At 44.1% G+C, this 27,707-nt stretch overlaps 1 protein-coding gene and 1 long non-coding RNA gene across 2 annotated transcripts in view; one reads left to right on the top strand and one right to left on the bottom strand.

The window, feature by feature from the left end:
* The window catches only part of skap1 (src kinase associated phosphoprotein 1), a 29,932-nt gene extending 9,049 nt beyond the window's left edge, over positions 1-20,883 (bottom strand). Inside the window, exons 1-9 of the mRNA XM_040176911.2 lie at positions 20,627-20,883; positions 19,394-19,499; positions 17,116-17,144; positions 16,867-16,947; positions 4,733-4,813; positions 4,545-4,628; positions 4,334-4,458; positions 3,258-3,321; positions 2,062-2,217 (exon numbers count right to left, since the gene is read on the bottom strand). Coding sequence (XP_040032845.2) covers positions 2,062-2,217; positions 3,258-3,321; positions 4,334-4,458; positions 4,545-4,628; positions 4,733-4,813; positions 16,867-16,947; positions 17,116-17,144; positions 19,394-19,499; positions 20,627-20,666 — 766 coding nt within the window. The 5' untranslated portion in view covers positions 20,667-20,883. The remainder of the gene's footprint in view (positions 1-2,061; positions 2,218-3,257; positions 3,322-4,333; positions 4,459-4,544; positions 4,629-4,732; positions 4,814-16,866; positions 16,948-17,115; positions 17,145-19,393; positions 19,500-20,626) is intronic.
* Positions 16,133-27,295, top strand: LOC120819471 (uncharacterized). Its single transcript, XR_005712271.2, has 3 exons — positions 16,133-16,328; positions 22,818-22,913; positions 26,551-27,295. It is a non-coding gene; the product is annotated as an uncharacterized LOC120819471 (long non-coding RNA).
* The last annotated feature ends 412 nt before the right edge of the window (positions 27,296-27,707 follow it).

The following is a 27,707-nucleotide window of genomic DNA, read 5'->3' as shown; positions in this document are numbered from 1 at the left end:
GGCAGGAGAAGGTGAAGAAAACAAGGCCGAGGCACGCGGAGGCGGACGTGTCATTGACCGGGAAAGGGTGGTGGGGGGGCTGAAGGGAGGGGCTGGTGGGGGCTAAAGGGGGGGCGTGGCACCCGGTGGTCTGAGAGGTGACACGGTGATACGCCGGCCTTCCGTCTCCCACATCCATCCTCCACAGTAGCAGGCTGACAGCCACGCCGCAACCCGGCAACACTATCCAGCTTCCTGCACGGCCTCTGCTTCCAGGAAGGCCAGGACGGACGACACACACACACACACACACACACACACACACAGACGCACACGCAGTATAGCCACATGCATATTTGTGAATACGTGTACAGTTTGGAGGCAGAAGATGGATCTTTTTTTCCTCCTGCTTTTATTTCACACACGTTCAGGTCGCTGCACATTAACATGAATAAAACAAATTTAAAAAATGCAAAACCTATAATTTACCTCATGAAATATTAAAATGTTGTGCGTTATTACGACACCAAAGGGAGAGAAAAAAGGGGCCGGTTTTAATTCTGCTTGCTAAGGTCCAAACATTTGTTGAGCAGTCCTTAAGTGCAGCACACGAGAGCATCCTTCAGTCGTGAGGCCGCAACCGTTTCTATTTCAAAGTGATTTCATTTTCCAGCCAATAAAATCAGCCGTGTTTGGAGTTTTGCTCCGATAAAATTGAGAGAGCTCATCGCGGCAAAAATGTTACTTCACTCCTGGTTAAACTTTCTTTGACCAGTTTGGTTAATGCACATTTAAAATTCTTGATATATATTTTTCTCATTCTCGTTTTGAGGAAACTTTGGCTTGTATGTGTTTTGCTTCGCGGCAGGAAATTGGGGGGCTGCAATCAGCTAAATTTACCCTTCAACCACTTTAGGAATCCAAAGAAAACTGGAACAAAAAGTCCTGCGATGTTCATATGAGCAATGAATAAAAGTAGCGTGTAACAAACTAACAGAAGACAGTCATGAAAAAACTACTGCACAGGAATATTTACATTTGTTAATAAAGGAAGACTCTTCAAATACAAACCTATTTTTCATCACGTTGTCTCCATAAAATCGGATAATTGAGCAGTATCGAATCACTGCGTCGCAGCTACAAGCAAAGAGCGGTGCGGGGTGATTGATAAGTGACCGAGTGAGAAAGTGTACGAAAGAGCCCGTCATTCGATATGCCATCTGTGGTCAGAGTCTGTACCTCTTCCCAGATGGCTTTGTACGCCGGTGTGACAGTCTGAAGACGGATTTTCCTCTCACTAGTGATTTTGGCAAAGGTAATGTACTCAGTGAGTGAAACAGAATCTTGATGTATCTTATTTAATAGAAGGAGTGATGGACGACGGCCCTGAGAAGATCAGATCGCCCCTTTTGTCCTTCCTTGGGATCTGGTAGCCACCCGGACACGGGGGGTGGTGGGGGGTGGACCCCTCCCCCAACTCACAACATTCTCTATCAAACACCAATTTCTATTTCAGATGTAACATTAAAAGCCCCAGAACTATTTTAAGCCCTGCGAGATGTCGTTTTTTTGCTTCCTTTTCATCTAAATTGCTGTTGCTAGGCAATCTCATCCCAAACTCTGCCAGGCGGGTTGAATTGGGGCCAGGCTATTTGTTGCCTGGCAACATTAGCTAATTGGACGTTCTATGACGGAGCATTCGGCGCGACCGGCTCTCGCTGATTTCAACAACATAACGTTTCCCAACAGATGGCTCCGGGCGAGATAAGGAGGGAGACCAGATGAGGCAGCTTTCTATCCGGTGCGGGCGGAGTCCTCCCTTCCCGCCCCGCGTGCGCCGCCGCCTCGGCCCCGACAAGCTTATTAGTGTTGCTTGATTTAAAATGAGCCATCGGTCTGGGTGCTGCGGAGGAACCCGGGAACACAGGTCACGCAGCCAGGGGAGATCATCACAAATATTTCTTGTGTGCGGAAATCCCTCAGGGCCGGACTGCCAGTGTGTTTATTTGTCTGACTTTGTCTATTTAATCGGCGTGTGTGTGTGTGTGTGTGTGTGTGCGTGCGGTAACCACGTCCTCGTACCTGGAAGCACCTCGTAGATATCCTCGTCCTCTTCCCCGACCTCCCCCGCCTCGGAACCTCCTCCCGGTTTGGACGTGTCAACGTCATCATAGGTCTCCTCTTCCTCCTCCTCCTGCTCTTCGTCTTCGTCGCAAGGGATGGAGGTGGAGCGCAGGTCTATTGAAGAGTAAAGTAAGAGAAATGCTCAAAGGACACAAGCAGCACGCCGAGAACTCTGCTGTTACGTTTGACTTATCTACTAATGTGTTTATCTTTATTTAAAAGCCCATTTATGAATTAATGCACAGAGGGGATGTGACGCCACTGACGGCGTCACATCCCCTCCGACGGTCCCTTGATTCAGATGTAATATTTCTCTGTTTAAACATAATTGGAGCAATAAACAAGAAGTGAAAAACTAAACCAACTGCAAAAAATAATATTCCTGAGAGAAGTAACCACAAACTGAGCACGTTGGGTTGAATTCAGGTGAGACTGATGATCATCTACATGTTCTGGATCAGGACTAGAACTCGTCTGGAAGGAAGTAAGACAAACTGCGGAGTGTCTGTTACTTCCCGCAAACCAGCGGCCCGTTTTAGAGTGGACGAGGCAGGGCCGCTGGCTGAGATGGAGGAGCCGTCTCATCGCAGGCGACCGGGTATCGGGTCCTCCGCCGTACACCAAGCGGAAATCAATGGCACTGGAGGATAACCAGAACATCTACCAATCAATTTCCTGTAAGTTGGAATTTGGTAGGGGGGTTAGGGGAGGAGTGGTGGGGTGTCTGTCTACGTGATGGTGCACATGACATGTCGAATGAGGAGCTTCAGGACTCGGCCGTGCAGCGTGAGATGGATTGGGTGTTTGTTTATCTGAGTCAGAGATGATGAAGGGCTCACATTCATTGCTGACCTTTCTGCCCCTCGAAATAAATACGAGCAAACTTCAGTGGGAAATGCAGAGAAAAAGATGGTTTTATACAGCTTTAATTGTATTTTCCAATTAACCTATGTGGCTTTTAAAAAGTCAACTCAAGTCAATCTTATTTATAAAACCCAATTACAATTTGTCTAACTATTTGAATAACATATGACTTCCTTTAAATGCAACGCCCCCCCCTACAAATTGCTGGGACAACGAAGCAGAGAACGCTCTTCCGGAAAACTGCACGTGCAATAAGCACCGGAAGAAATTACAAAGACACGCTGGCTTACCTCGAAGTACAAAATTGATTTGGTCCACCCATTCTCTGGCCTCTTGAGGACTGTTGGCAGTGAACTAATGGGAGACAGCGGCAATGATCGTGCAATTATCATCACATCCAAACGTGCATTTATATGGAAATAAAAGTCCAGATTTTTAATGTTCACTTCGGTAGACCGACTCTCCTCATAGCTGCCTGGCAAGGCAGAAAAGGGGCAAATAGCAATGTTTGCTCTTTATAAAGCTATAAAATGATCAGATCTAGGATATTAAATTAAGACATAAATGTATTATAATCAGACAGCGTGACTAATCGGCCATGTAGACGATGTATGTGGTGAAAACGTTTTTCAATTGGATTTAGACTTTAGAAGTCGACTGCTGGATGTTTGATGCAAAAGCAAACATTTCTGTGTTAGATGATCAATATTTATTTATTTGAACCTAATCATTGTTATTTTAATTATTGTTTACCATTATTTACTCAATTTTATAAATTACTGTTTTGTTTTCTCACTTTTTTTTCATTGTTGACAAATCAGTATCAGAATTTTGACACAAGAGCCGACACTTTACAGATTTGAAATATCTGAGCTACTGAAATACGAGTCCACTTCTGCGTTGATCGGTTATTTTATTAAGTCGAGTCGGGGGAGATTTAAGGCACATGCAAAACCGTGGTTACGTAGTGAGTATTCATTTCGAAGGAAACCTCTTACTCATATCTTTCTGTGTTCTTTTATGAACATCAATAAATATTAATATGATATATACACTTTGTAATATATTAATATGATATATACACTTTGTAGTCGGCGGCTCAAATCACCACAATGTTTAACCTTGACATGTAAGCAAAAAAGGAAAATAAACAAAACAATAAATTTTTTTCTTTAGAATATTTAGAATATTCAGTAATCGTAACAATATCCGCAACATAATAATGATACGTACAATTTAAGTAGAAAGTAGAAAGTGTAACCAAACGTCACAAAAACACTTCCACCGAATCACCCAAATAATACTAATCGTTATTCTTTTTCCCTGATTCGGCGGCACACACTTCTAGCAGGTGAGCCGTACACACCTGGAAAGACCGCCGTCCGGAACAAAAGAACTCAAAGCAGCAGTTTCTCCTGGAGTCTTTTCTCAGGTTGCTGGCCAGCTGCACGGCGTAGTCGATGATGTAAAAGGAACCTTTCTGCTGCTTATCTGCAGGGAAGTGCGAGCGGCCGGATGTTATCCGGCAAAATGTATGAACCTGTTACGTTTCCTGTTGGTTGGCATTTCAAACAAACCTTTATCACTCCCAAAGTAGTAGAATATTGAATTGTTCAGGACACACCATCTCTTTTGCCACTCCGAGCCGAAGAAGCTGTGATCTGCAGAATAAAATGACTCACGTGACGACTATTGTTCAAATATTACTATGGCCCTGTTATTTCATACAACCGAGCAGACACTTGGTCTCTCTCTGCCGCTGTACCTCTTCGTTTCTTCTCCAGGTGGCCTTGCTTCAAGATGTTGCTGAGGTCCTGGACTGTAACGGCCGGAATGTCCCCAAAGTCTGTAAACAAGAGCAGTTCACTTCTTTAAAAAGGGACATTTAGAAAAAGAAAGACTTCATCCAACGATCCAAAACATTTTAGATGTCAAATGAAAAGAGATAAGCGGTAAATCCCCACATTTGAGAAGCTACAGCGGAAGAGAAAATGCACCATACTGGGTTCTTAAAGAGTTAAAACAGTTGAAATAGTTTCAGTCAATCAGCCAATTCACCGCCTGATTGTTTCGGCACTAACTCCTAATAAGCTGCACTTAAAAGGTTCCTCATTGCCACACACAAACACACAGCGTGAATACAGAGTCTCCAGCCCTGGGGATCGAATAGATCCCCGCTGGGCTTTAGGAAGCCGGGATCAATACAGTTACAGTGCTGCTGAGCACTGCGGTCCATTCATCTGCTCATATTGCACTTTTAATGGGAGCAACCTTCCTGCTCTTCAATTTGCAAAGTCAAATCTGAAACCTCATCGGACAATGGCGCGACTTAAGAGGCTTTGCTTGATTAAGCAATTGTTTGACGACGCAGTTTGGAAAGTATTTAGCCGACTGTGCTCTTTGTGCTCGAGATAAGTTTTTAAAGCAGATGTCCACAGTATATCGTTTTTTGGGGATTCATTGTTTTATTTTTTTCCAACATGTATTGTGTGTTTCACAAAGACAACAACCTCTGGTTCTGACAAGTGAGTATACAAGTGAGCATAAAGCACAGGATGCTTTAGGGCCTCCAAATACGGTTGCTTCTGTTTGCTCGAGTATTCAAACATCAGTCCGAAAAACCGACAGGTGACATCTGGACGACAGGGTTCACTTCTTACACAAAGTATTTGGTCTCACACGGAGCGGAGTGAGAGATTTAGTGGCACACAAGATGTCAACCGCCTGATAACAACTACGTTGTGTTCAGAGCTCACATTCGCCCTCACATCGCCCTGCTGGGAGACAGGACGCAAATTCCTGTTAAGATGAACAGATTTGTTTGGCATTCGGACCTTTATGGGACCCGCGACCCGGAAACACGCTCAGTTGTTACACTGCGAGAAGAGGTTTTAACCAGCTGTTGCGTGTTTACGCTCGTTCCTTTGAAGACGTCAGTTTGTTTGACCAGTTTTCGAGCCTTTAGCCGTTAGAGGGGATCTTGTCGAATTGACCCCCGGGTCGGCCCTGAGGGCCGTCTTCCGCCCCGAGTGTCAACGTGATCATCTGGCTTTTGCATGTGTCAAATACAAAGCTCGGCTTCCCCTGAATCGATCACTCGACAGGCGTTATTCTCCGCAGGGATGAAAAGCAAAAGGAAATACAGAGACGCCTTTCTGGTCTGAAGCACGGGAACAATTCAAAGACCATTTACACGAGTCAGTGTGACTCCCCGCTGAGACCTCTGATGACACGGGGAATGCCTCGAGTAGATCCCTCACAGAGGACCTGTTAAACCGCCTGCCGGGAAAAGCATCTCCTCCCACGTCTGGGTCCCATGTTTAAACAAGGAGCGTCCCCCAAACAGGAACCTCTCTGTCGTTCATAGAAAACATCAATGTGAAAGTCTGTTCTCAGGGAGTTTTTATCTGAATACCTTTGATACCGTGAGAAAAATAATCATCTCCTTACAACACGCCAGAGATTTAAGTTCACAACAATCCAGCCAGTGATCCCATCGCCGGCCTGACGGATGGGCGGGTCGTTCCAGAGCAGAGCCCCAGACACCTCGCGGCACTCGCACGCTCGCATATCACCGGCTGCCCTTTGTGGATGGAGCGACCGGCGACGCTATAAATACAGAGGCGCTAAGGACTGTTTTGTCAAAGAGAACCTGATTCAGTAAATCATAACAAACAGCGGCCATTATGCTCCCCCACCTCATCCATCCGCCGGCAGCCCGTCCCGTTTTTTTTTCCTTCCCCTTCCAAGCGGGCCCGCTTCCCCGCCGCGGCCCAATCCTAATCCCCCTCATCCGTCTGCTTCCCCTCGCTCTTCATTTATCTCGGAGGTCGAGTGCGGCTAATAGACGAGGAGGTGCAAAGTCAACACGGGGATGGCTCTGATCGGCTTGAGTCAATAAACATTACACATTCACGCGCGCTTTTGAGCGCTGTACCGCCGCGTGACCCGGCCTCCCTTCGACGTCTTTTCTGTGTGAACCGCCAACGCGGGAGGGGGAACGAGTTCAGTGAAACGGGACACAAGGTACTCAATAGTTCTGGGTTCTTCCACCAGGTAGCAGCACAACCTGAAAGCATCGCGCCCGCCGAATGATCCCCAGCCTGAACAAAAGCCGAGTCTGGATTGGTCCTAACCAATTCCGCCTTTAGTGGAAATTACACACCGACACCTCTCTGGGACCCGTGCGGCTTTAAGTGGAAATTCAAGAGGTAATGTTATTTGAAATTGTGTAATTAAGGGCGTTATTAAACCCCAACAACCATCATGGTGTTTGAGTTTTGAGTTTGACTACAGGCACAGAGAGACACATTAATGCATCTAATTAAGGCCTCATCAAAATTGCAGACAGACGGCACTCTTTCATAAAAATCATAAATTGCATTATCAATTATTCAGGGCAATGCCACGACTTCATTTTCATCCCTTTTGCGTTTTTAATTAGCCCCATCCACAGCTTTGGTATTGACATTAATTTGATGGCAATTTATTGATATTCCAGCATAACCCATTTAGCTGAGCGCAATTACCAACAAAGAGAAGCGGATGGATGCGGAGGTGCGTCACGTGCTTTGGTAAATCAAGGTGAGGAGCTGTGTGATTTGTGTTGAGTGTGAACACCGGCGAGCTGACCTGGGTGCTGATGAACGCGCTCGTTCTGCTGCCTTTCTGAACTTGTTTGTAACTGGTGGGGGGGAGAGGGGGGTGAAGGGGGGAGGTAGAAAACAATGCATCTGAGCTGGCAGCGGTTCGCCACAGCCTCAATCTCTCATTTGGTTATTCACACTCTCTCAGCATGGTGTTATGAGCTCAGCAGTTGATCCTGCAAGAAAAAGGCTGATTTATGTGAGCATGACCAGAGGGAGTTAATGTATTCTCTCATTAAAATCCACTTTACTTAGGCTGAAAGTCAATCAAAGGCTGGATAGAGACTGAATCAAAGTGAGGGGAAATGGTCGGGTGGGAAGACTAATACGTTACATTAGATCTAACGGTGGTCGTAATGCAACAAAGATGTTGCGAAAACACAAAAATGCACCAGGGACGATGATGACGGCTGCAGCATACGGGAGGCAGAGGGAACGTGCACCTCCAGACGGTTCTGATCCACATTTAGAAACATTTAAGACACTTTTCCATACGTTCTTCTTTGGCTTTTCTTCTTTATGCTTCCAAACGTCCACCCACGTCTCTCTAGTATATTAGCCTGTAAGTCATATTGTTTTTTTAGTAAATGGGTCCTCGGTTGTTGGTGAACTTTATATGCTGCCTTGAGCTTGTGAGATTATATTCTATTAATATGATGCTTCGTCTCACTCCACATGCCATGAGTGCTGTATACTTCTGTGCAATAACAGCTGTTAATGGGCTACTTATGGTTTTATGTTATATTTCACTACATGTGCTTTGGTGGTTTTGTTGCAGCTTTGGAGTTGCAACTAACGATGGTCTGTAATGTTGTTTCATAGTGAGAAATATGAGTGGTTCCTTAAGCCTGTGTTTGCATATTCAAACAGCTTTGTTTGCTCTGTGCAACCATCAGTCACATTAAATGATGTTATTTTTTTAATATCATTTGGAAATAAATCAAGACAACAGGCAAATAATTCATTTTTTGTTCTATATGCTTAAAAAAATAACTAGAGAATGATTATCAAATACCGTTTCATTAGTTTTCTTCATCCACTTAACACATACATTTTCTGCTCTTTACAGGTTTTTTTGTCATGCCTACTTAATTTGTTTCAATTCCATGTTCATCCTGAGGATGGACATGGAACCTCTGGCTAACTCCAAATGTCTGAGGTCCCTCATGAATCAATAGAAAAATAAAGGGTGAAAAAACACAAAATACTGCCTTCAAAAGTCCCAAAGCGGAGCCGTGGGGGGCCTCTCTACGGGATCAATACGAACAACGTGCGTATGAGCGGTGAGCCCCCCCTCAGCGCAGGTAGAAATCAAACCTTGCGAGTTATCATATGTTTTCTCTCTACGGTGCTTAGTCCTCGGACTCCTTGAGCGCGGGGGGTTCTCACAGAGAGCTATTGCATTGAATGCATCTTCGGTGGGGGGGTGGTGGGAGTGGGCCAGGACGTGACCCCTGCGTGAACTCAGCTGATGAGGTGAAACAGAAGGCATAGAGAAAGAGAGGCTCCCCCATGGGGAGAGGGGGGCTGCGGGGAGGAATGCTGCTGATAGAGAGAGAGAGAGAGAGAGAGGTAGAGAGAGAGAGAGAGAGAGAGAGACAGGGACCCTCTCGGATGCCGTCCTTGATGAGGAGAAAGGACTCGCTCACTGCACCTTCACCCACGCGGCGCTCAATCTGCGCGCAGGCCACAGCTAAATTGCAACATTTTTCCTCATTAAAGCGGGAGGCCTTTTGGCGGCGCGTCTGTCCAGCGGCCGGGCAGTCGGGAGGAGGAGCTGAGGGGTTAAGGGCAGAACGTCGTCCCCTGGCCTCCTCTCCTCTCCTTGATTCGATTAGGAGCCCGGTCATCGATTCATAAACCGTGTTTAGAACCTCCTAATGCACGTGTTTGAACCAGAGACAACATGCAGTGCATTATGTCGGCCCGCGTGATCGTCTAATAACGTTTAATGGGACCGGGGGAATTTATGCAGGAGTGATTAAAGGATTCATTTTTTTGGATCAGGGATGTCAATCAGGTTAAAGAACAGATCTCTGACTCCAGATAAAAGCTTTACAAACGAGCGAAGGATCCAAACTTTACTACAGATGATCAGGTAAATGTTTGGCATCGAAGATATTTCACAATATTCTGCCGTATTACAACTTTAAAGCAGTGCCGAGGTGTCTCTCTTTTTATCGACTGACTCGGTCTGTTACGCTTGTTGCAATTTGGAAGAAAAAAGATAAAATAAATAAAGATGTTGTCTCTTTCAGGAGATGAGATGTCAAGTCCTCGTCTGCTCCTGCATTCGAACACACAGGCCGGCCACAGCAAAGACACTAAGGGGCTAAATTTACTACGTGACATCGGCTTCCCCCTGGGCGGCCATAAGCGGCGTGCACAGCGACCCTGAATTTCCCTTTTCTAGATTTACTACCACTATTCAAATGCTTAACTGCAGTTACAATGATCCTCTAATCGCTGGGGACGGTTCTAAGCTGCTTCACTGACACAGACGGATAAAGACAAAAAAAAAGAGAGAAAAGGAAACAGGGGTAAGAATATAAATACCAACAATGGAGGAGTTTGGGCCCACAGGAGAGGCCACGTATGTGTGGTACAAACGGGATATAATAAAATCAACGATGGAGCCTGGAGGGAAAAACACTGAGAAAATCGACACACTCGCTCTCCGGATGTACAGTTATTGCAACTTTAAAATGCTTTCCACTAAAATGCTTTAAATGTAATTTTGGCAATAATGCTAAGTTAGTGTGTTGGTGAGGGGCGTGTTATTGCACCACGCTTTCTGAGCAATATCTCATGCCTATTACCTTTTGATATAATTGGTCTTTTTTTTATAGGGTTTTGACTTTTTTTATAGTCACTGCTGTTACATATTATGGAGATAAACAATTATATGATGCGATCGTTCTTTGACACCTTTCATAAATCACGGGCAAGTCCAAAAGGCAACAGGTGCTTCAGAGAAACTATTCTGCAATGAAAATGAAGCAAAGCGCTCAACAATATTGAGTCTTAAAACACAGGCTGGTGGTTTTGTTTAAAATAAGATTTGTATTTATTTTAAATATACTTTTTTTAATGAACCAAGTTATGTCTTTTTTCCGATTCATCTAAATCGGATTATTAATAAATCATATGAAGATAAAAAGATTTTTCATTAAATACATTTTGCAGTTGTTTTTTAACCTAAATTCTGTTAATTGACTGTATATTAACATTTTCCTTGCTGATTCATTAGTTTATTTGGGCTCATTGAAACAATTATGTTATTTTGCAATTATTTTTTCAATACTTCAATACTACTATTAAATGCAACAGGAAATAAAAAATCAAGAAAAGCTGCAATTGAATTACTAAAGTATTAATAATATCAACTTACTTACAATTCACACTTTCTTTTTATATTACCGGTTGGAATTTACAAGCAAGTAAGATAATAATTAAAGATATTCTAATGTTCTTTTTTCATAATTTAGTAACTCAAACTTCTAACTTTAAAAAATATTTTTTAATGGCTTAAAAATAATAAACAGGAAAAAAAAATGTTTTGTTTTGTTTGAGTGTCTTATTCAGAGGGAAAAAAACTCTATAACTGCAGCAGATGTGATTTAATCCTGAATTTAACTAAATTAAAATAGAAAAAGAAAGATAATGCAAACAATCACAATACTCAAATTTTTGTAATTATGTTTGCATACTGTGTTTTTTTACAGTTTTACCAGACCCCAAAAACTCACTAAACATATTGAATAGAACATATTGAATTTACTGAAATAGAACTACAAAATTGAAAAATCAATAATATAACAGGGTTTACTCAAGCTTAGCATTATGATGCTTTATGCATCACCCTCCTTTTTTTGTTAATTGCCTCATAAATGTTTTGTTTAAATACAACACATTACAGTTCAAGTACTGCAAAACAGTATAAACAACTCTCACTTGTTTCCATCAACTGGCCGTTAATTCCATTTTTTTGAGATAAGCTAACTTACAGCCATCAAGAATCAATATGGCAAAAACATATAAATAAATATAGAGTAGATAAGGATTCTTCCAACAGCCGTTGGCCGAGTCCCACTTGACACACACAATGCTGACTACTTCCAGGCGAGCGGAGATCCCGGCGTAAAGAGGGATGCATCCTCAACATCCTCAGATAACCACAAGGGCATGTTAATAACCTTAAAGTGCTACATTACAGCAACAATTAAACAGAGGGATCCCAGGGGCGTCGCGATCCGCCGTGTTACTGTCTGCGCGAGGGCCAACACATCTCTCCCATCTCCATTTATTTCCCTAAGAAATCAGCGGGGCCACCTGGGCCCGGCATCGAAACTTCATTCATCTCCAGGAATGGATTCCAGCGCAGGGCAGAATCAAATTCTCATTTGCAAAAGGCAAGGGGAGAAAGGGAGGGAGTGAATGCAGGAGGTACCTGGAAACGCTAACCTCTGGGTGAACCCGCCGCATCTGATAGTTTTGCTATTTGTCTGTGACATTGACAGCTCGGGGGGAGATTAGGAGCCAACCCTGCCCTGGCTTCCCCACTTTGCATTCTGCCTATGTGCCTCTCTGCAGATGGACTGCTGCACATTTGCCTTCGCCTGTTTTCCCTGGGTTTCGCCGCTACACCAGAGGCGACCGGGGGATGTAATTATATGCAATGCAACAATAAAACAAAGCAAATGAGGGGCGAGCTGGATCAGAGGGGCTTAAAAAAAACAAAAAAACAACAACGAGCGGATGCAAAAAAAAAAAAACGCCACGGTGTGGCTTGCGGTGGTGGGGGTGAAGCCGGAGATGAAAGTGATGGATGCCCTTCGGTTAAATACGTCCAAATCCCCCCTTCCAGCCGCTCTCTTCTTGCCAGGCAGCGTGAATGAGTGTGCGAGGGAGAGTGTACAAGATTAATAGTGTAAACAGCGAGGGAGAGAGGGAGAGAAAGGCAGCAGGGAAAGAGAGAAAGAAAAGACTATCAGCATCTGCAGCAGCACAGTAGCCCTCGGGGAATAGTGTGAACTTTTGAACCCTGGTGGCGAGCAGTCGCAGCGATGCACAGAGCCTGCTCCTGCCTCCTCGTAATGTGTGTGTTTCCAGAAAAGCACACAGGCTTCACCAGAGAGAGAGAGAGAGAGAGAGGAGTGAGGGAGAAGGAGAACGACTGGAGGTCATTAACATATTCCTCGCTTCCTAAACGAGCTGCTGCTATTCAAATGTCAAGAAATCCATACACAGTCGAATCCAGCGAGAAATTTATCTCCACTTCAGTTGGATGTTCTGACGGACAGATACAGTAGACAGCTATCGGAGAAACTCCAAAGAAACTTCCTGACTGATGGGCGGCCTGCGACAGGAAGGCCGATCAGTCACGCCGCTCCGGACTGGAGTGCTGCAGACAGGTCACAGGTTGGTCGTGCAAAAGGTCAAAAAAGGTTGAGAGTTGAGTGTGTGGGCAGACGGCATGACGGCAGGTCGACAAACCTGCCAAGAGGTCAGCTAAGCAGAACTGAAATACTGTCCAGGTGCAGCGTGCAATTGAGGAAAGAAGCGGCAATAAATCAGCCAAGTTTCATCACTTATTCCTACTTTCAATGTAATTTCTTTCTTAATGAAGCATCCGGAAACACAGTCCTTCTCCATGACTTCATTCAACTATAAAAACACAGACATGGGGCCAGTCGGCAATTTAAACACTACTGATTAACTCTGTAATGGTGCACCAATCTGTCAGCTGGCAACATTCTTTTCCCTCCTCTCGCCAGCCAAGAGACCCGGGCACGCGTCCCCAAGCACGCACTTCACTTCATACGCCTTCCTACGGCTGCAGCCAAAAGGACAGAAATGTAGATTTAATATTCTATTTACCGGCACTGCGTAATAATGGTGTTACTGTGCAGTGGCTCCTCGTATTCACGTGAGAAATATGCAACAATGTGGCATAAATTCAAATTGGTTATCCTGCTGCATTCTATTGCAAGTAATTGGTTTAGGAAATTGCGTTGGTAAAGTAATCACTGACAGTAGGTCACATTACTGCTTTCTTACAATAGGAAAAACAGAACGCAGCTCCCTTTAGTGCTGCTATTGTCAACTGATTAACGACCACGAATTATTCAGCAACTATTTTGATCGTTGAGGTAATTTTTCTGGTGAAGATTCCAAACATTCCCCAGTTATCAAAATGTAAGAATGTGCTTTCCTTTGTCCAAAACCTACGAATATTCATAAAGAAAATAGATTTTTTTTTTTAAATCACCGTAGCATTTAGGTCATTTTGACATTTATCATTTGACATTTTATTCAGACCACCTGCCCAATATATTCAATGAAATGAATGAATGGAATCTTAAGTATCAGATAACATTTGCCAGATTATACACAGTAACCACCACAGTAACACAGTAACAGTAACCACAGTAACCTTATACAAAGTAACATGATACGAGCAGAATACAACAGGATGTGTATAAATACCACACCCACACCTGAGCAGAACGCAGGCTACACGGTGCGCCGGAATAGAATCACTGCGGCCGCAGAGACGCATCCCGAGCGTCGTCTGCTCTGAAAGGGCACTTTCACGCGGTGCTCCGTTATCGCCGCAGCTTCCAAGCAAACATCCCCGAGCGCCCAGCGGCGCTCCACCAATCAGAGAGAAACAAACAGGCCATTTGAAACTTCGTCAGCTTGACCTGCAATCACCACATCTCCAGCTGTCTGCAGGGGTCTATACGCATGTGTGTGTGTGTGTGTTAAAGGACGCCGGAGGGATAAAATATTATATTTGTTGGTGCATGCTAAATGTATTGGAATGGCAGTGTGTGAGAGAGGGGGAGAGAGGGAAAGAGAGGGGTGGAGGAGGGTGACGGGGGGGGGGCAGACGAGGCTTGGGGTGAGGCTGCATGCACGGTCAGGTCACCGGTGCGGTCGGCGGGTGAAACTCAGTTCACATTACCATGCAGACGACCCGGGCTCAACAATGGAGGCTCCATCTGTTCCCGTCAGCCATTACAAATGTTGGTGTCAGCCAGTCCGCAGAAGACAACGGGCCGCCGCATGTAATCAAACGGAGCGGGCTCCTCCCGCGCGCAGGAGCAGCCCTCCACTTCACACTCACTCACTCTCTGGTTAGGGCACGGAGAGCAGCCGATTACCGCGGGTAATACATCCTCCCAGTCACAAAGTCGCTTTTGTGTACAGTAGCCTCGGATAAAATGATACAATTAAACTTGAGAGGCTTAGGGGGGGGGGGGGGACGCAACTCCTTCAGGTCGAATGCTTTTTCTTTAATTTACCGAATTACTTTTCATTTCGGCAAACAAAGGTGCCGATTCTTTGCATTTAAAGGAATAACACATAATTGAAATCGTCACCATGGATGATCGTTCCTCCCAAAAGAAATGCGGCTGATTTCATTAAGTGGTCGTGCCATTATTTTCCACCAACACTCCCTCTTCCATTGAACGGCAAAGAAGTGTGAGCCGACTCTTTCTACTGGCAGTGAACAGAGAACGAACTATGAACTCCACATGCCCTTTTCAGCGAGGACACAGGCCATTCACTACGACAACTCAGTCGCAGCAATAAAAAAATAACTCAGAAGCTGTGAGGCGTGAATTTGTCTTACGGAATCAGATGTTATGATTATTGATCCAACAGTAAAACGAGTTGTTTTTCTGTAGTTGTTTATAGTGTCGAGGGACATTCGATATTCAAAAGCAAAATGCAAATTAAATAAAAAAAATTCTGGAAGTGCAGAATAATTGGCTATTCCTCACGTTTAACGCCAACAACGGGTTTTAACAACTATCGCTTCCACGGTAACAGACGGCGTTGTTTTTGGTTCAGCGTGTTATCGTTATAGCCTTAAGGGCATTTTTTTTTACAGCCTTTTATTCTTTTATTTGTTTTTTCCCCCCAAGCAAATCTCGCTTTGTTTATTCTAAAATAAGCAATTCAAAGAAATGAATTATCATTGCCTTCCACCGTCTGCCCTGATTTATTTACTAAGGTATTTTTCAAAAGGTGCAAAGAAGCAGTTAACCGTTCTGTGGGCAGAAGGAGTTTGTTTTTATTTATTTTTCACTATATCCAGCTAGCATTTGACTAACGGTGTCTCAAAACGACTGCAAACAGTGAGATGCCCTCATTGGGAAACTCCGCGTGATTCCAACTTCACCTTCGGGAGAGACGCTTAAAAGAAAAGGAAAGCACAGCGTACAGAAGAGGCCGGGGTCAATAAATGCCCACCTGCGGCATGTCACGTCAAGGGCTATTAGCTGGCACATAGTCAGAAATAGTCTGAAAAGGAGGGCAGGCCAAGTCCAAGAAGGGAAGATAGAGGGAAAGATTGATAAAGGGAGAGAGGGATGGAACACACATGGCCCCTCAGGTACAGTGTTGTATTTCAAGCCCGGTTGTGAAAGAATAGAGGGGCTCGGGGTCAATCAATCACGGCATTAGCCCGCGGCTACAAAGCCTCCTCTCTGTGTGGCCCGCCTCCCACAGTCCACACGCACAGCTCTGGGGGACGGATCGGGAGCCGGGGATCTGCCACTGGAGGGAGCTCTAGGTCCCCAATCGAGGCCTCTGAACTCCCCTTTTCTGCTCTGGCATCAGGACTTGCCTACCTGGCTACATTAGGAGGAGGAGGAGGAGGAGGAGGAGGAGTCACTGATGTCACTGGAGCCAGGCAGAGAGGTAGGAGGCCAGAGCAAGAGGAGGGGGGGTATTTTCAAATTAACAGGGCGAGCAACAATATGCAGCAGAAGGGTTTGACGGTGCTTCCTGTGGCGAGGTGTAGGTTGCATGTTGGAACAGATTTTTTTTTTTTTGGAGGAGGAGGAGGAATAACACATCGTCTCCTGTGACACCGATTCCTCCTTCTTACCTTTTCCTTTGTTGGTGCCGCATTCCTCGCACACTGTCGTCTTTCAACATGTTCACACAGATAATATAGACAGGTCACCCTGCAGTGACCTTGATCAAAGTAGATGGTATGAAATGTATACAGATGTGATCTAATCGTAAGAAGTTAAAATGCAATATTATTGTCTTTTAAATTGACCTTTTGATGTTGTAAAGAAGAAGCCATCAGTAAATAGACATAAAGAACAACTTTTTGAACTAAGATCTCTGCAATAGCCTAAGATGTCTCTCTCTCACACACACACACACACCCACACACACACACACACACACACACAGGGAATCAGGATCAGGACTGTTGTTAACTCACCTCCATCATCCTGGTAGTCAGAGGCATCGTCCGATTGGGCAGAGGGACCCAGGCTGGAACCGTCGTCATCCCTAAAGCCCACTGTGTGTGTGTGTGTGTGTGTGTGTGTGTGTGTGGAGAAACAAAAAAATATGATGAATAGTTTGTACACTTCTACAAGAGTACCAAGAGCACACAGACATACACTGGCTGCTGAAACTGCTCACGTGTAGAATCGTCATATGCAATATGAGATTAATTTTGACTTACATGGGGGGAAGGGGAATTCATTAGGGTGTCTGTAAGAAAAAAAAGAGAAATTAGGATAATCATGTTTTAATATCTTTTTATTGCAAAGCTTTCTGTGCTTTCGTTTGCCAAATGACTGAGCTTCAGTATCGCTTTAAAAATGTCAGCGATCGTTTTCTTGCACAGAAGACCACAAAACCACAGGTTTTCAGTACTCGAGCACGCTTGTATCTAGCGGAAGAGGAAACCGTTTCCGGAGTGTGCATGTGACTTTGTGTGTGACAATTTTTTTAGAGAGGTTCATACACTGTTCATAATATAATCATCTAATCAAGATTATTAAATGCTAATGTGATATTATTTCATATATTTCATTATTTCAAGGGCGACCGTGGGTGAGTGGGGAGCACGGTCGTCCTCTAATCAGAGGGTTGTCGGTTCGATCCCAGGCCCGGTTAACCCGCATGTCGTTGTGTCCTTGGGCAAGACTCTTAACCCAACATTGCTCCTGTAGCTGCGACTACAGTGTGTGAATGGTAGTTACTGATGGCAGGTGTCACTGTGTATGTTCTCCTGTCATCAGTGTGTGATGGGTGTGAATGGGTGAATGATGTCATGTGGTGTTAAAGCGCTTTGAGTGGTCAGAAGACTAGAAAAGCGCTATACAAGTACAGTCCATTTACCATTACCATTTACCATATTAGCATTTAATAATCCTGATAAAAACAGAGATATTGAAATGCTTTTAACAACAATAAATAAGAATGAGCGTGAAGTCTTGAAAGTGACACCATTAAACCCAATTAGTTCATTTGGCCAACTGGGTTTAGAGTAATTACAGCAGAAATGAAGGTTGTTGTTTGATATTAACAGAAAAAGGGATACAATGGTGCTGTGAATATACAATTTACCAAACACTGATGTGACACCGCTTCTGTAGGTACTTTCTGTAGTCCATTTACAGTAGATCTCTATCGGTATCCTACAGTATTTTATAATAGCTGTAACATAGAGTCAAATGTTCATCCCTTGCATGTAAATTAACAGTATTAACATACTGATACAGTATATTTTGTGGTGGTGTAAATATGCATCCTAAAACCAGTCATCTACTGTATATTGTAGGTTAATGTGTTTGTAATGAAACTGTTCATTGCTTAAAAGTCATTTTTGAGTGACAACACGTGACGTCAGACCGCGTAACCTCAGTTCATCCTGAGCACCTTTCATGTGTTCAACGGAGGACCTCTCTCTACAGGTAACGTTAGCTTCTCATACCAATTCTTTTTTGTCTTCATTATTATTAGACTGTTAAAATCTTAAAATAACGTTTCACATGGTCTGTTTCGTCACATTGGGTTAACATTACTAATCCTGATGGAGCTAACCCTGTGACATGAGCTAAGCTTAGCTAACGTTAGCTAACAGCACAGCAAGTTAACGCTACGTTAGTGCTATTATTAGTAGTCAACTTTAATGTTACTATTAATAGTTAATACTCTTATTTAAACAAGCGGAAAAAGCATCTTGGTTAAAGTGTTGGGCTCTGAATTCTGTTAAGAGAAACTTTTACTTTTAAACCATCAATGTATCTTAACGTTAGCTCACTTGTTTGTCACGTGTTAGCGCAGCGCTCCCCTTTGGACCTGCCGACGATGGGTGACGCTGTGAATTTGTGTCTTTATTATACTAACAACATGAAAGTAAATTGCTGCTACATGTAAAATAATTTTGACAAAATACAAGGTCCACTTACATCCAACAGCAACCTCCCGTTAAGTGTTTAATGATGCTAGAAGCAGATTCCGAGTGCCAATTCAAACCCACCAATAGAAACTCGTGGCTCATTCAGCGGCCCCGCCCACTACGTCCAATCTCAAATCGCTCAACGGGCTTTTTAGATAGCAAAAAAAATCTTTTGAGGGCTAAATATTTTTATTTTGCTGTCAGATATTCCAGTTTCCTAAGCAAAACCAATTCTCAGATCATATTTTTACTTACAAACCATTTTTTTATTACAATAGAAGAGATTTCCTCTCAAGACAGTTTTTTCTTTGCATAAAGACACAAATATACCTTCATGAGACGCGCGCTCTCTGTCCGCTGGTAAAAGCGTGCTGACCTGCGTGTGCTCTCACGTGTCTGCGTGAGAACTACCGTGTGCAGGGAGGAGTCGACAATTAAAAAAGTGTCGGTAATAAAGCGTACCGTAAAATAAGTAGGTTACTGGTGTCCCTGCTGCCAGTAACCCACCATTAATTTACAGTGAAATTGTTTGTTGTTGAGTGTAGAGACCCACTTGATATGGACAATCCTGAAGTTGTTCAGTAAGACGTTTCGTGTCTCTTGGGCCTTTCCCCCGAGCACCTCGTCTTGAAGGACCTCTGATACAAACAGCTCACAGTCTGAAGAAGAGAGAAAACACTGCAAGTGTCTCGATTGTGAAGGATTCAAGCACAAACTTTGTATGATCAGGTTTACAATGTTTGAGGATTAGGATACTTTTGCTTACATTTGCTTGAATTATGGACTAAAATAAAATCCCATAATCTGGAGTTGCAGATCATACTGCCCTCTGGTCACTAAATATTCTAACAAACATTTTTAAAGTCTTGTTAAAACGTTTAGTTCCAGTATCTCGATAACAGCTGTACAAAATTTTGCATTCAATCAAAACAACCAAACAGTTATTATACGTTTTTTAGGGCTGTCAATAGAGACTTTGACAGACCTACTTTTTTTGTAAAATACATGTATTTAACCCTAATGCTAAATCCGCCTCAAATTACAAACAGTATATCTTCTTGTGTCCACTGCCTTTAGAAAACACATTCCAAGGGCAGCTGTTTAATGTCAGTGGTTGTTCCTAATAATGATGACTTGTGACTTAAATGTTAAATACGTTATCACATCTTCATGGCCTAAAAACAGGAATGACTCTTTGTGTGGTGGAACCTATGGAAATGAAATACAAATACAAAGACAAAGGTGTGACGTCATGCAGTCAAAGCCTTGTAGAGCGGATTATTTTCTTTCAGTGTGGTATTAAACTCTAAACTTGCTCATAGGTATAAACAGCACGCCACAATGCTGTTACCTACCAAGACAGAACCCTAGTTTGTAAAACTTGGACGGCCACCATAGTTCATCTGATTCCATTTCTTTATGTTCTCCGACGTTACACAACCGGCCCTGACACATGCAAATGTTCTCCCAAAGGCGTCTTTGCTGGCAGCAGTATATGCAAATCTAGTAAAATACTGTACAGTTTACGGTCCAAGTGTGAAGAAATTCTTTTTTTATGTGCAACCAGAAGCAACGGCAACAAAAAAGTGAATAAAGACTCGTTACTTTTTAGGTTTAGCTTGCTCAGTGTGTTCTCAATTAGAATCCTGTCTTTTGAAATGTAATTTTGTTGCGAAAAGAAAAACGTACCTGCTTACAGTTAAAATCTGATTAAATAACATGATTGAAGAATAAAACTGCTTTTCAACAAAAAGGATTATTAACAGTAAAAAATAAAAAATATTACCATCCAAAAGCCGTCTAATCTCAGTTGGTAGTGTTCCCATCCCTATCTTTCACCTGTCCAACTCCAGACACTTTGGTTTGCTGACTTTTCACCCTTTTTTCTGCCCCCTCACACTTTTTATTCCACAAGAGATCCTGCGTGCACCAACACTATGTCATACTGTTAGAAAGCCGAGGCAGAAAGAAGAGCCTGGCACAGCCGAGCTTACAATCACCTTTGTCCTCTTCCTCTGAGACCTGACTTCCGTGCATGCATCTAGATTTGCACAAAAAGGGGTGGAGGAGATGCGCAGATAAAAAGACAACTTCCTCTGCACTTTCGTTTTTCAGTGGAGGGCGGGTGGCGAGGTTTGACTGACACAGAAACTGTGTCTCATTTGGTGGGCTGCATCCTCATGAGGATCATAGTAATTTATGTGAAATCTCACGTCAAACAAGTTCCCGTGGACTCCAGGGGAACTTGTTAGGTCGTGTTCTTGGTCTTGATCTTGTTTTAGACGCAAAAGAGTCTAATCCAAAACAATAACAAAATAACATGAGAGACATACAGTACGACTACCGGCAGTTTATATATGTTCCTTCAAACTACTGTGTGCAAACACATGGCCAGGTGTTTAAAGGCATGTGTATGTGTATGTATACATATATATGTAAGTGTATGCGTACGTGTGTGTTTCTTTTTTCAAGGCTTGTTTGTGGGTTCAACGGGCAGCTCAGAGTCTCTTATTCTCTGAAATGGAAATGATGTGCAACATGCAGATGATATCAACCTGTGAATGTAGGTTTTATGTGTTCAACCTGGTTCATAAAACTCTGATATTGATCGTTTATGAAATAACTGTTCTTCTAAAAGGTTGCTTTGGTCTTTGTCTAGAAATTATTTTTTAGTCATTACCTTAACTTTATGATCTTCAATCAAACCAACCATTTCTATCACATCACAAAAAACGCCTTCTGCTATCTCAAAAACATCGTCCGTCTCCGCCACTCGCTCTCCTCCTCAGGCGCTGAAAACACTCATCCACGCCTTCATCACCTCTCGACTGGACTACGCATGCCGTGCTCGTCTACTCTCCCACACCAGAGATCACCTCGGTCCTCCAAAACCTCCACATTCTACAGCACAGAATCTTGTTCAAGATTATTGTCATCACACATAAAGGCCTTCACAACCTCGGCCCTTCATACCTTTCCGACCTCTTACATCGTCAACCGCAACCTCGGATCCGCCAACACCAACCTCCTCACCCCCCCGCTACACTGTCCACGCACCGGGCCTGGAGGGACAGGGCCTATATTGTTTTATTATTGTAAGTTGTCTACCATAATACACATCAAAGCTCTACAAGAATAACCAATGTAACTTAACAGCTGAATTATCAAACCAGATAAGCAAAATAGCTTTACAACGTTTGTCAAATTGGGTATCAGAAATTCTCACTTTCAATCTTTAAATTACAATAACCGACACCTAAATCGGCCATATGCTGAACAAATACTTGGGGTGTTTCAGACAACGCGTGAATGCAGCATCATTAAATCGGTCCCTCGGTATGCGGTGAGGTCATGGGTGGTGGATGGTTTATATTAGCAGTAGAGGGTGAACAATGACGGGATGTACTGGACTGGGCTTTTCTATACACGGTTGACATTAGTGTATTGGTGGTGGTAGTAGTGCTAATACAAACAGTGGTGGGTCTGACTATCGCCTTATTGATCCATGTGTGGCTGAAACACTACAAGGAAAGCCGTCAAGGAACCTAAGCTCGATAAGACCCTGCTCACATTGCCAGAATAAACCGGATATCAGTCACAGCTAGGCTAAAGTAATGTGTATTCAAGGTTGTGAGATCATTATTTTGTATCTGAAGGAACACCACACACACATACACAACATGAATTGCTATTTTAAAGACTAAAATGCCTTAGTACTTTAACACAAATTGGTCAGATTGTACCATTTTGAAGCACATCTGAACTTTAATGAACAATAGCCTGGCTGGATTAATGGATGGCTTTTAACGTGTTGTCCCGGGCAGACCAAAGACTTGCCCTGAAACTTTACTCTTTTTTTTCTAGGTGCTGCACCAACCTCAAAATCTTGAGAGTAAAAATGTTCCCTGTGCTAAATTCGTATTCTTATATGAAACGGTGTTTTCCCGCTGGTCTCCTTTGCTGTCGCCTCTCAACAGGAAGCCAAAGGGTCATGGCGAGTTGAGTCCCATGTCAGAATCGTCCCCACGTTGACCTGCGCCTGACTGGCCTCCCAGCAAAAAGCCCCTGTGAAGGTAAGAGGAACTGGGGTCCCCTCCCCTGGAAAAAAGGGTTCCCTCCCCTTGACAGCTCCACAGAGCCCCAGCCACCTGCCTGCTGGGTCGGCCCCATATGAAAAGGGAAGCCCTTTGTAATCCGACGGGGATTACACCACACAACAATGCACCGCTGAAAGAGCGACAAAAGCCCTGTATCAAACGCAGCTGAGGGGGAGCGAGGCTATGATCTCCTGCTACTACCAACACTGACTCCTCCGCCACCTCTCATCTCCCCCCCCTCCTCCTCCATCCTCCCCCCTCCACCCACCTTTAGCATTCGCAGGCCCCTGTCCTCCTCCTGCCCTCTCATCTTCAGGATCTGGCCTTTTATCATCGCATTCCTTTTCATTTGCATTGCGGTGTGGGGAGGGACACCGGGTCTCTCTGATCTGATACAGAGCCAAGAGACTGGGGAGGATCCTCAGGGCATGAAGAGTGTGTGTGTGTGTGTGTGTGTGTGTGTGTGTGTGTGTGTGTGTGTGTGTGTGTGTGTGTGTGTGTATGTCCTGTCCTACAAACACACACACACAACACATTGAATTCTCAAGATAGGCAGAAACTGTTTTGCAGTCCAGGGGGACAAATAGCGAAGCTCTCATTCCTGTCTTTCAGGCTCGGTCTGTCTTAATCTTTATTTCGGAAAAGGAAGTGACTTCATTGAAGGACATCTCTTTATTTTTAAAAGATACTGTACATTTGCATCCAAATTTTCTTAAATTGCATAAAAATTGAAACTGTAGATTACTCTATTTCCTTTTATTGTTGAACCATGGCGTAAACCACTGCGTAAGAACAGGTTCTCCCCTTATCCAATAGCCAATCTCTCAAGTTGGTGCTCAGATGTGACCCTAATACGAACATGTCACCATATCTAAACCCTTGATACAAACAAAGTTTTTCGGCCTGATTCTTAAGGGTCTGTTGCAAATGTTTGTGTTGCTCGAGGAGATAAAAAGAGGTAGTTTACCTTTCGGATTTCCTCAGTATCATTGTATTCCCAACCCACCCATTGCTCAAACATATGTTGGGGAAAAGGGGGGAAGGGCTTTGGTGGCGGCCAAGTAAAAAAAGTGACGATAGATTGAGGACACACAAGACAGAGGAGCAAATGTGTTGCGCTAAATCTACAACCTTCAGCGAGCCGCATATTGACTGACTCGGAAGGGGTTACCTCAGCTTGTACTCAGATCAATGTTAGCTCTGAGAGCATTGAATAGAAAATCATTCAAATTGTATTATGCTAGGATATATGAGCCATTTCAAAATATTAATTCAGCATTATTTGAGGTGTCTGTTAAGGAGAGCAGTTACAGCTCGCAGAGCGTCGACTCGACTGAGCGATCGCACACCTCTATTACACGTGATTTATGAACGTGGGAGAGGGACCTATTTTTCATTACCGAGACATTGTCCCCAGAGGCAGTTGTTAAAGAAGAATCTGTGAATCATCCCCCCCACCACCACCACCCCGTCCCCTCCTAGAACAACCGGCCGCTGTCGTGAGCCGGCGAGAAGGGGAAAGCAGCACAATTCATATCGGAGGGATTGAGAGGCTGGAAGGACGCCAGGAGTGTGTTCGCCCTGCGACTGTGATCCTGCACACCGCCGCCTCTCCCTCTGTCCAGTTAATTGGAATACAAAGCAGAGCGGGGTCGATGAGAGAGCGGTGAGGATGAGGAGGAGGAGGAAGAAAGGGAGGAGGGGGGGGGTAGCTGCTGTCTGTCTCCAGCAACGCTCAACCTTCACCGCTCGCTGGGAATTGACTCGGGGAGCCGGCAAGCGAGACCGACACACTGTCACTGGTAAAATGAACTGTCACCTTGCATTTCTCAGCCTCCTGGCAGCATCGAATTGGCCGCTTTGAACCATGTGACGTGACACTGATTGAGTTCTGCCCCCCCCTCCTACTCCTCCTGGGCTCTAAAGGAAGAAGCCGGTTTAATTTCCAGTGTACAGCCTCCCCATGCAAAGTTTCCAGGAGGCAGCGAGGAGGCACCCCCCCCCCGGCCCCTCGCACCAAACCTTCCTCGGGTGCCCCCCATTCTTCCTCACCACCCCTCATTATTTCGCCTTGCTGCTTCGTTACGCCGCCTCTTGACTGGTCTTGTTGTTCTTCTCTGGCGTCATGGCGGACTAACAGGCACATAGGAGGAGGAAAACTGGGGTAGCCATTTGGATCCGAGAGGCAATCCCAGGGAGTATTAAGACGTTAACCCTGGCCAAGTCACTTGTCTCTCTCGGTTACTATGCTGATGGAGAGGGGAAAAGGATGCAGTCACTGGGGGGGGCTTCAGGTCGGCTGGCGCTTCCAGATCCAATAGAGCCTAACTCGGATGGGGGATGGTTGTGGAGAATCTCCCAGCCTCGGCTAAAGAGAGCCGCGGTGCCATAACAAAGGACGAAGAGAGCGTGCTGTTCATAACAAGGCTTCAGCTGGGGATATCAAATGAATATAGATAAATATCTACTGAATAAAGTCACACATCTGATCTGTTTTCTTACCTCTAATTTTCCCTGTCGCCTCCTTAAGAAGAGTAAACAGAAGGGTACAGTTTCCATTATAATTAATAATAATATAAAGCGTATGGATATTTAAATACATTGTGTTTTACTTTTTAACAACCATCATGCTGCCTTTGGGTTTAAAAGTCTCTGAAACCTTCTAACAAAAACAATAATTGTCTGATTTCTCGATTGAAATTTGACTGTTTTTAGAGCGGCAAAAAAAACTCAACCAATCAGGAAATTTACGTTCTCATTTTGATTTTATCCACTTCTTTTTTAAAGGATAAAAAAGGACAATCGTTCCATGATTGGAATGTGGGATGATGTGGGAAGGTGCTGCACGATAGGTGAACGATAAGTGGATTTTTAAATGACTTTAATTTGGGCTTTAGCAATTAGGATTGTTTCTCTTAAACAACTTATTAAAGTAAAGAACCTGCAAATTGAATCCATGATGAAGAAAAATGTCATGCGGTTAAAATCCTCTCTCCATCTTGTGAACAACACAACCGTGACCATGATGAAAGTAGGACGTTATCTCTCCATTGCTGAATATATCTGATATTTTTTTATAATATGAATCCAATAAAGTCATTCTGAAAGATTGTCTACATGATAGATTTGCGTTACTAACCTAAATAGCCGTGTTTGATAACTAGCAATAAAAGCGGCTGTTGTATCTCCTCGATGGCCATGCCCCCCCGTTATCCCATGAATACTGTATCTGGTTCCCCTTTGAAGCCCCGGGACCCTGCAGAGTGACATGCGACAGAGGAACTGGTAGAAAACCAAGGAAGTGAGCATGGCAATAGACTTGTAAAAGAGCCTGCAACAACTGCGAGCGGCATGGGGTACAAACAGTACTGGCTTGACCTCAAACAGAGCGCAGGGCGAGGCGCGAGGGCTAAAGATGCGTAAGATACCCGAGGAGAGAGAGGTCGGCCTGTCGTGTGTATTAATAGACCTGGTGTTTGTGCAGTCGGCTGATCGTGCCGCTGCAGAGCTTTTGATTATTTTTTCTGCCATCATAAATGATCTTCCCTCTTGTCCCTCAGTGTTCATTAACCACCCTCTCCTCTCCTCTCCTTGCCCTACAATCTGCCGGCAGAAGGCGGAGAGCTGAATCCGAAGGTGAAAAGCATCCTCCCCCTCCTCCCTCCCATGCTGAACATCTGTCTCTGCGGTGTTGGCTGCAGCACCGACTCTGACACCTCCAGATGGAGAGCCCGCTGGGAGCGCTGAGGTATTACCTACCGAGGTGGCAGGGATCACACCTCCGGAATGAAGTCCCACACTTGTTTTCTGCACCGTACCCTGTTTCTTGTTGTTGGACCTGTCACTGTTCGCCTTACCGACTGTCACCTCTCCAGTCCTTGGCCTTGTGACTCTTTTGGAAGCTTTTGGCTTCAAAAGAAAGTGCTCGACAACAAACCTCTCTGGCCTTTTTTTAATTTACCGTATTGGGTAATGTGGTATTTCAAGTGTAACTTCTGTTAGTGGATCGCTTTTCATTTTTATTATAGTCGGAGGAAAGCTGCACGTGGATACATTTCAAATGATGCTGATTTCCATTTCCTATAAAACATCAACTTATGTAACAATTTTTAGTTTGCATAAACCAGAGCATTAACCAAATGGCATTTAATCTTCTCAGTCTAAATGTTGAAGGGTAACCTCAGCTCCAGGTCTGATTAAAAGGGATTTTTCTTTTTTATTAATCTCAGGAGGTCCCAAGCGGTCAACTCCAAGTCACCGTCAGATCAGAGATTTAAAACCGCAATTGAGGCATTTTCAACTTGTGAAATGCTCAATGAAACATCCATATTAAAAAAGATTCTTTGGTTAGAAATGCCAATTTCTTCGTCCCTAGTGTGTTTCATCACGTGCGGTCCCATCGTTTAGCTCTCAGTTTAAATGTGAAAGAAATACCTGCCGGAGTCTCAAGCGTGAGAGGCCCAAGAGTCGAGTTCCTGAGCCACTCTGGTGTCTTGACAGATTGACTCTTCATTCATTTGAGCCTGAACTCTGCGTGAACCGTTGCTTTAGGGAAAAGGGGAGCAACAGGCCAGTGCTGCTGGGGCAGGAACTGCGTGTGCAAACCCAACACCCAGTGCAAATATTGAAACTGCTGCCCCTTCACCATCAGATGAAACGGGGGGGGTCCGGCAAACGTTGATCCTCAGCCACAGAGAGCGCTGAAATGGGAAATTGTCAACTCAGTTCCTTAGATTTTAACAGGAAAAATGTGGTGGTTTGATTAAAAAT

This window comes from Gasterosteus aculeatus, chromosome 5, assembly GCF_964276395.1.
Source record: "Gasterosteus aculeatus chromosome 5, fGasAcu3.hap1.1, whole genome shotgun sequence".
Taxonomy (NCBI): domain Eukaryota; kingdom Metazoa; phylum Chordata; class Actinopteri; order Perciformes; family Gasterosteidae; genus Gasterosteus; species Gasterosteus aculeatus.
The sequence above is the reverse complement of the archived record's forward strand: the minus strand, read 5'-3'. Positions and strand labels throughout refer to the sequence as shown.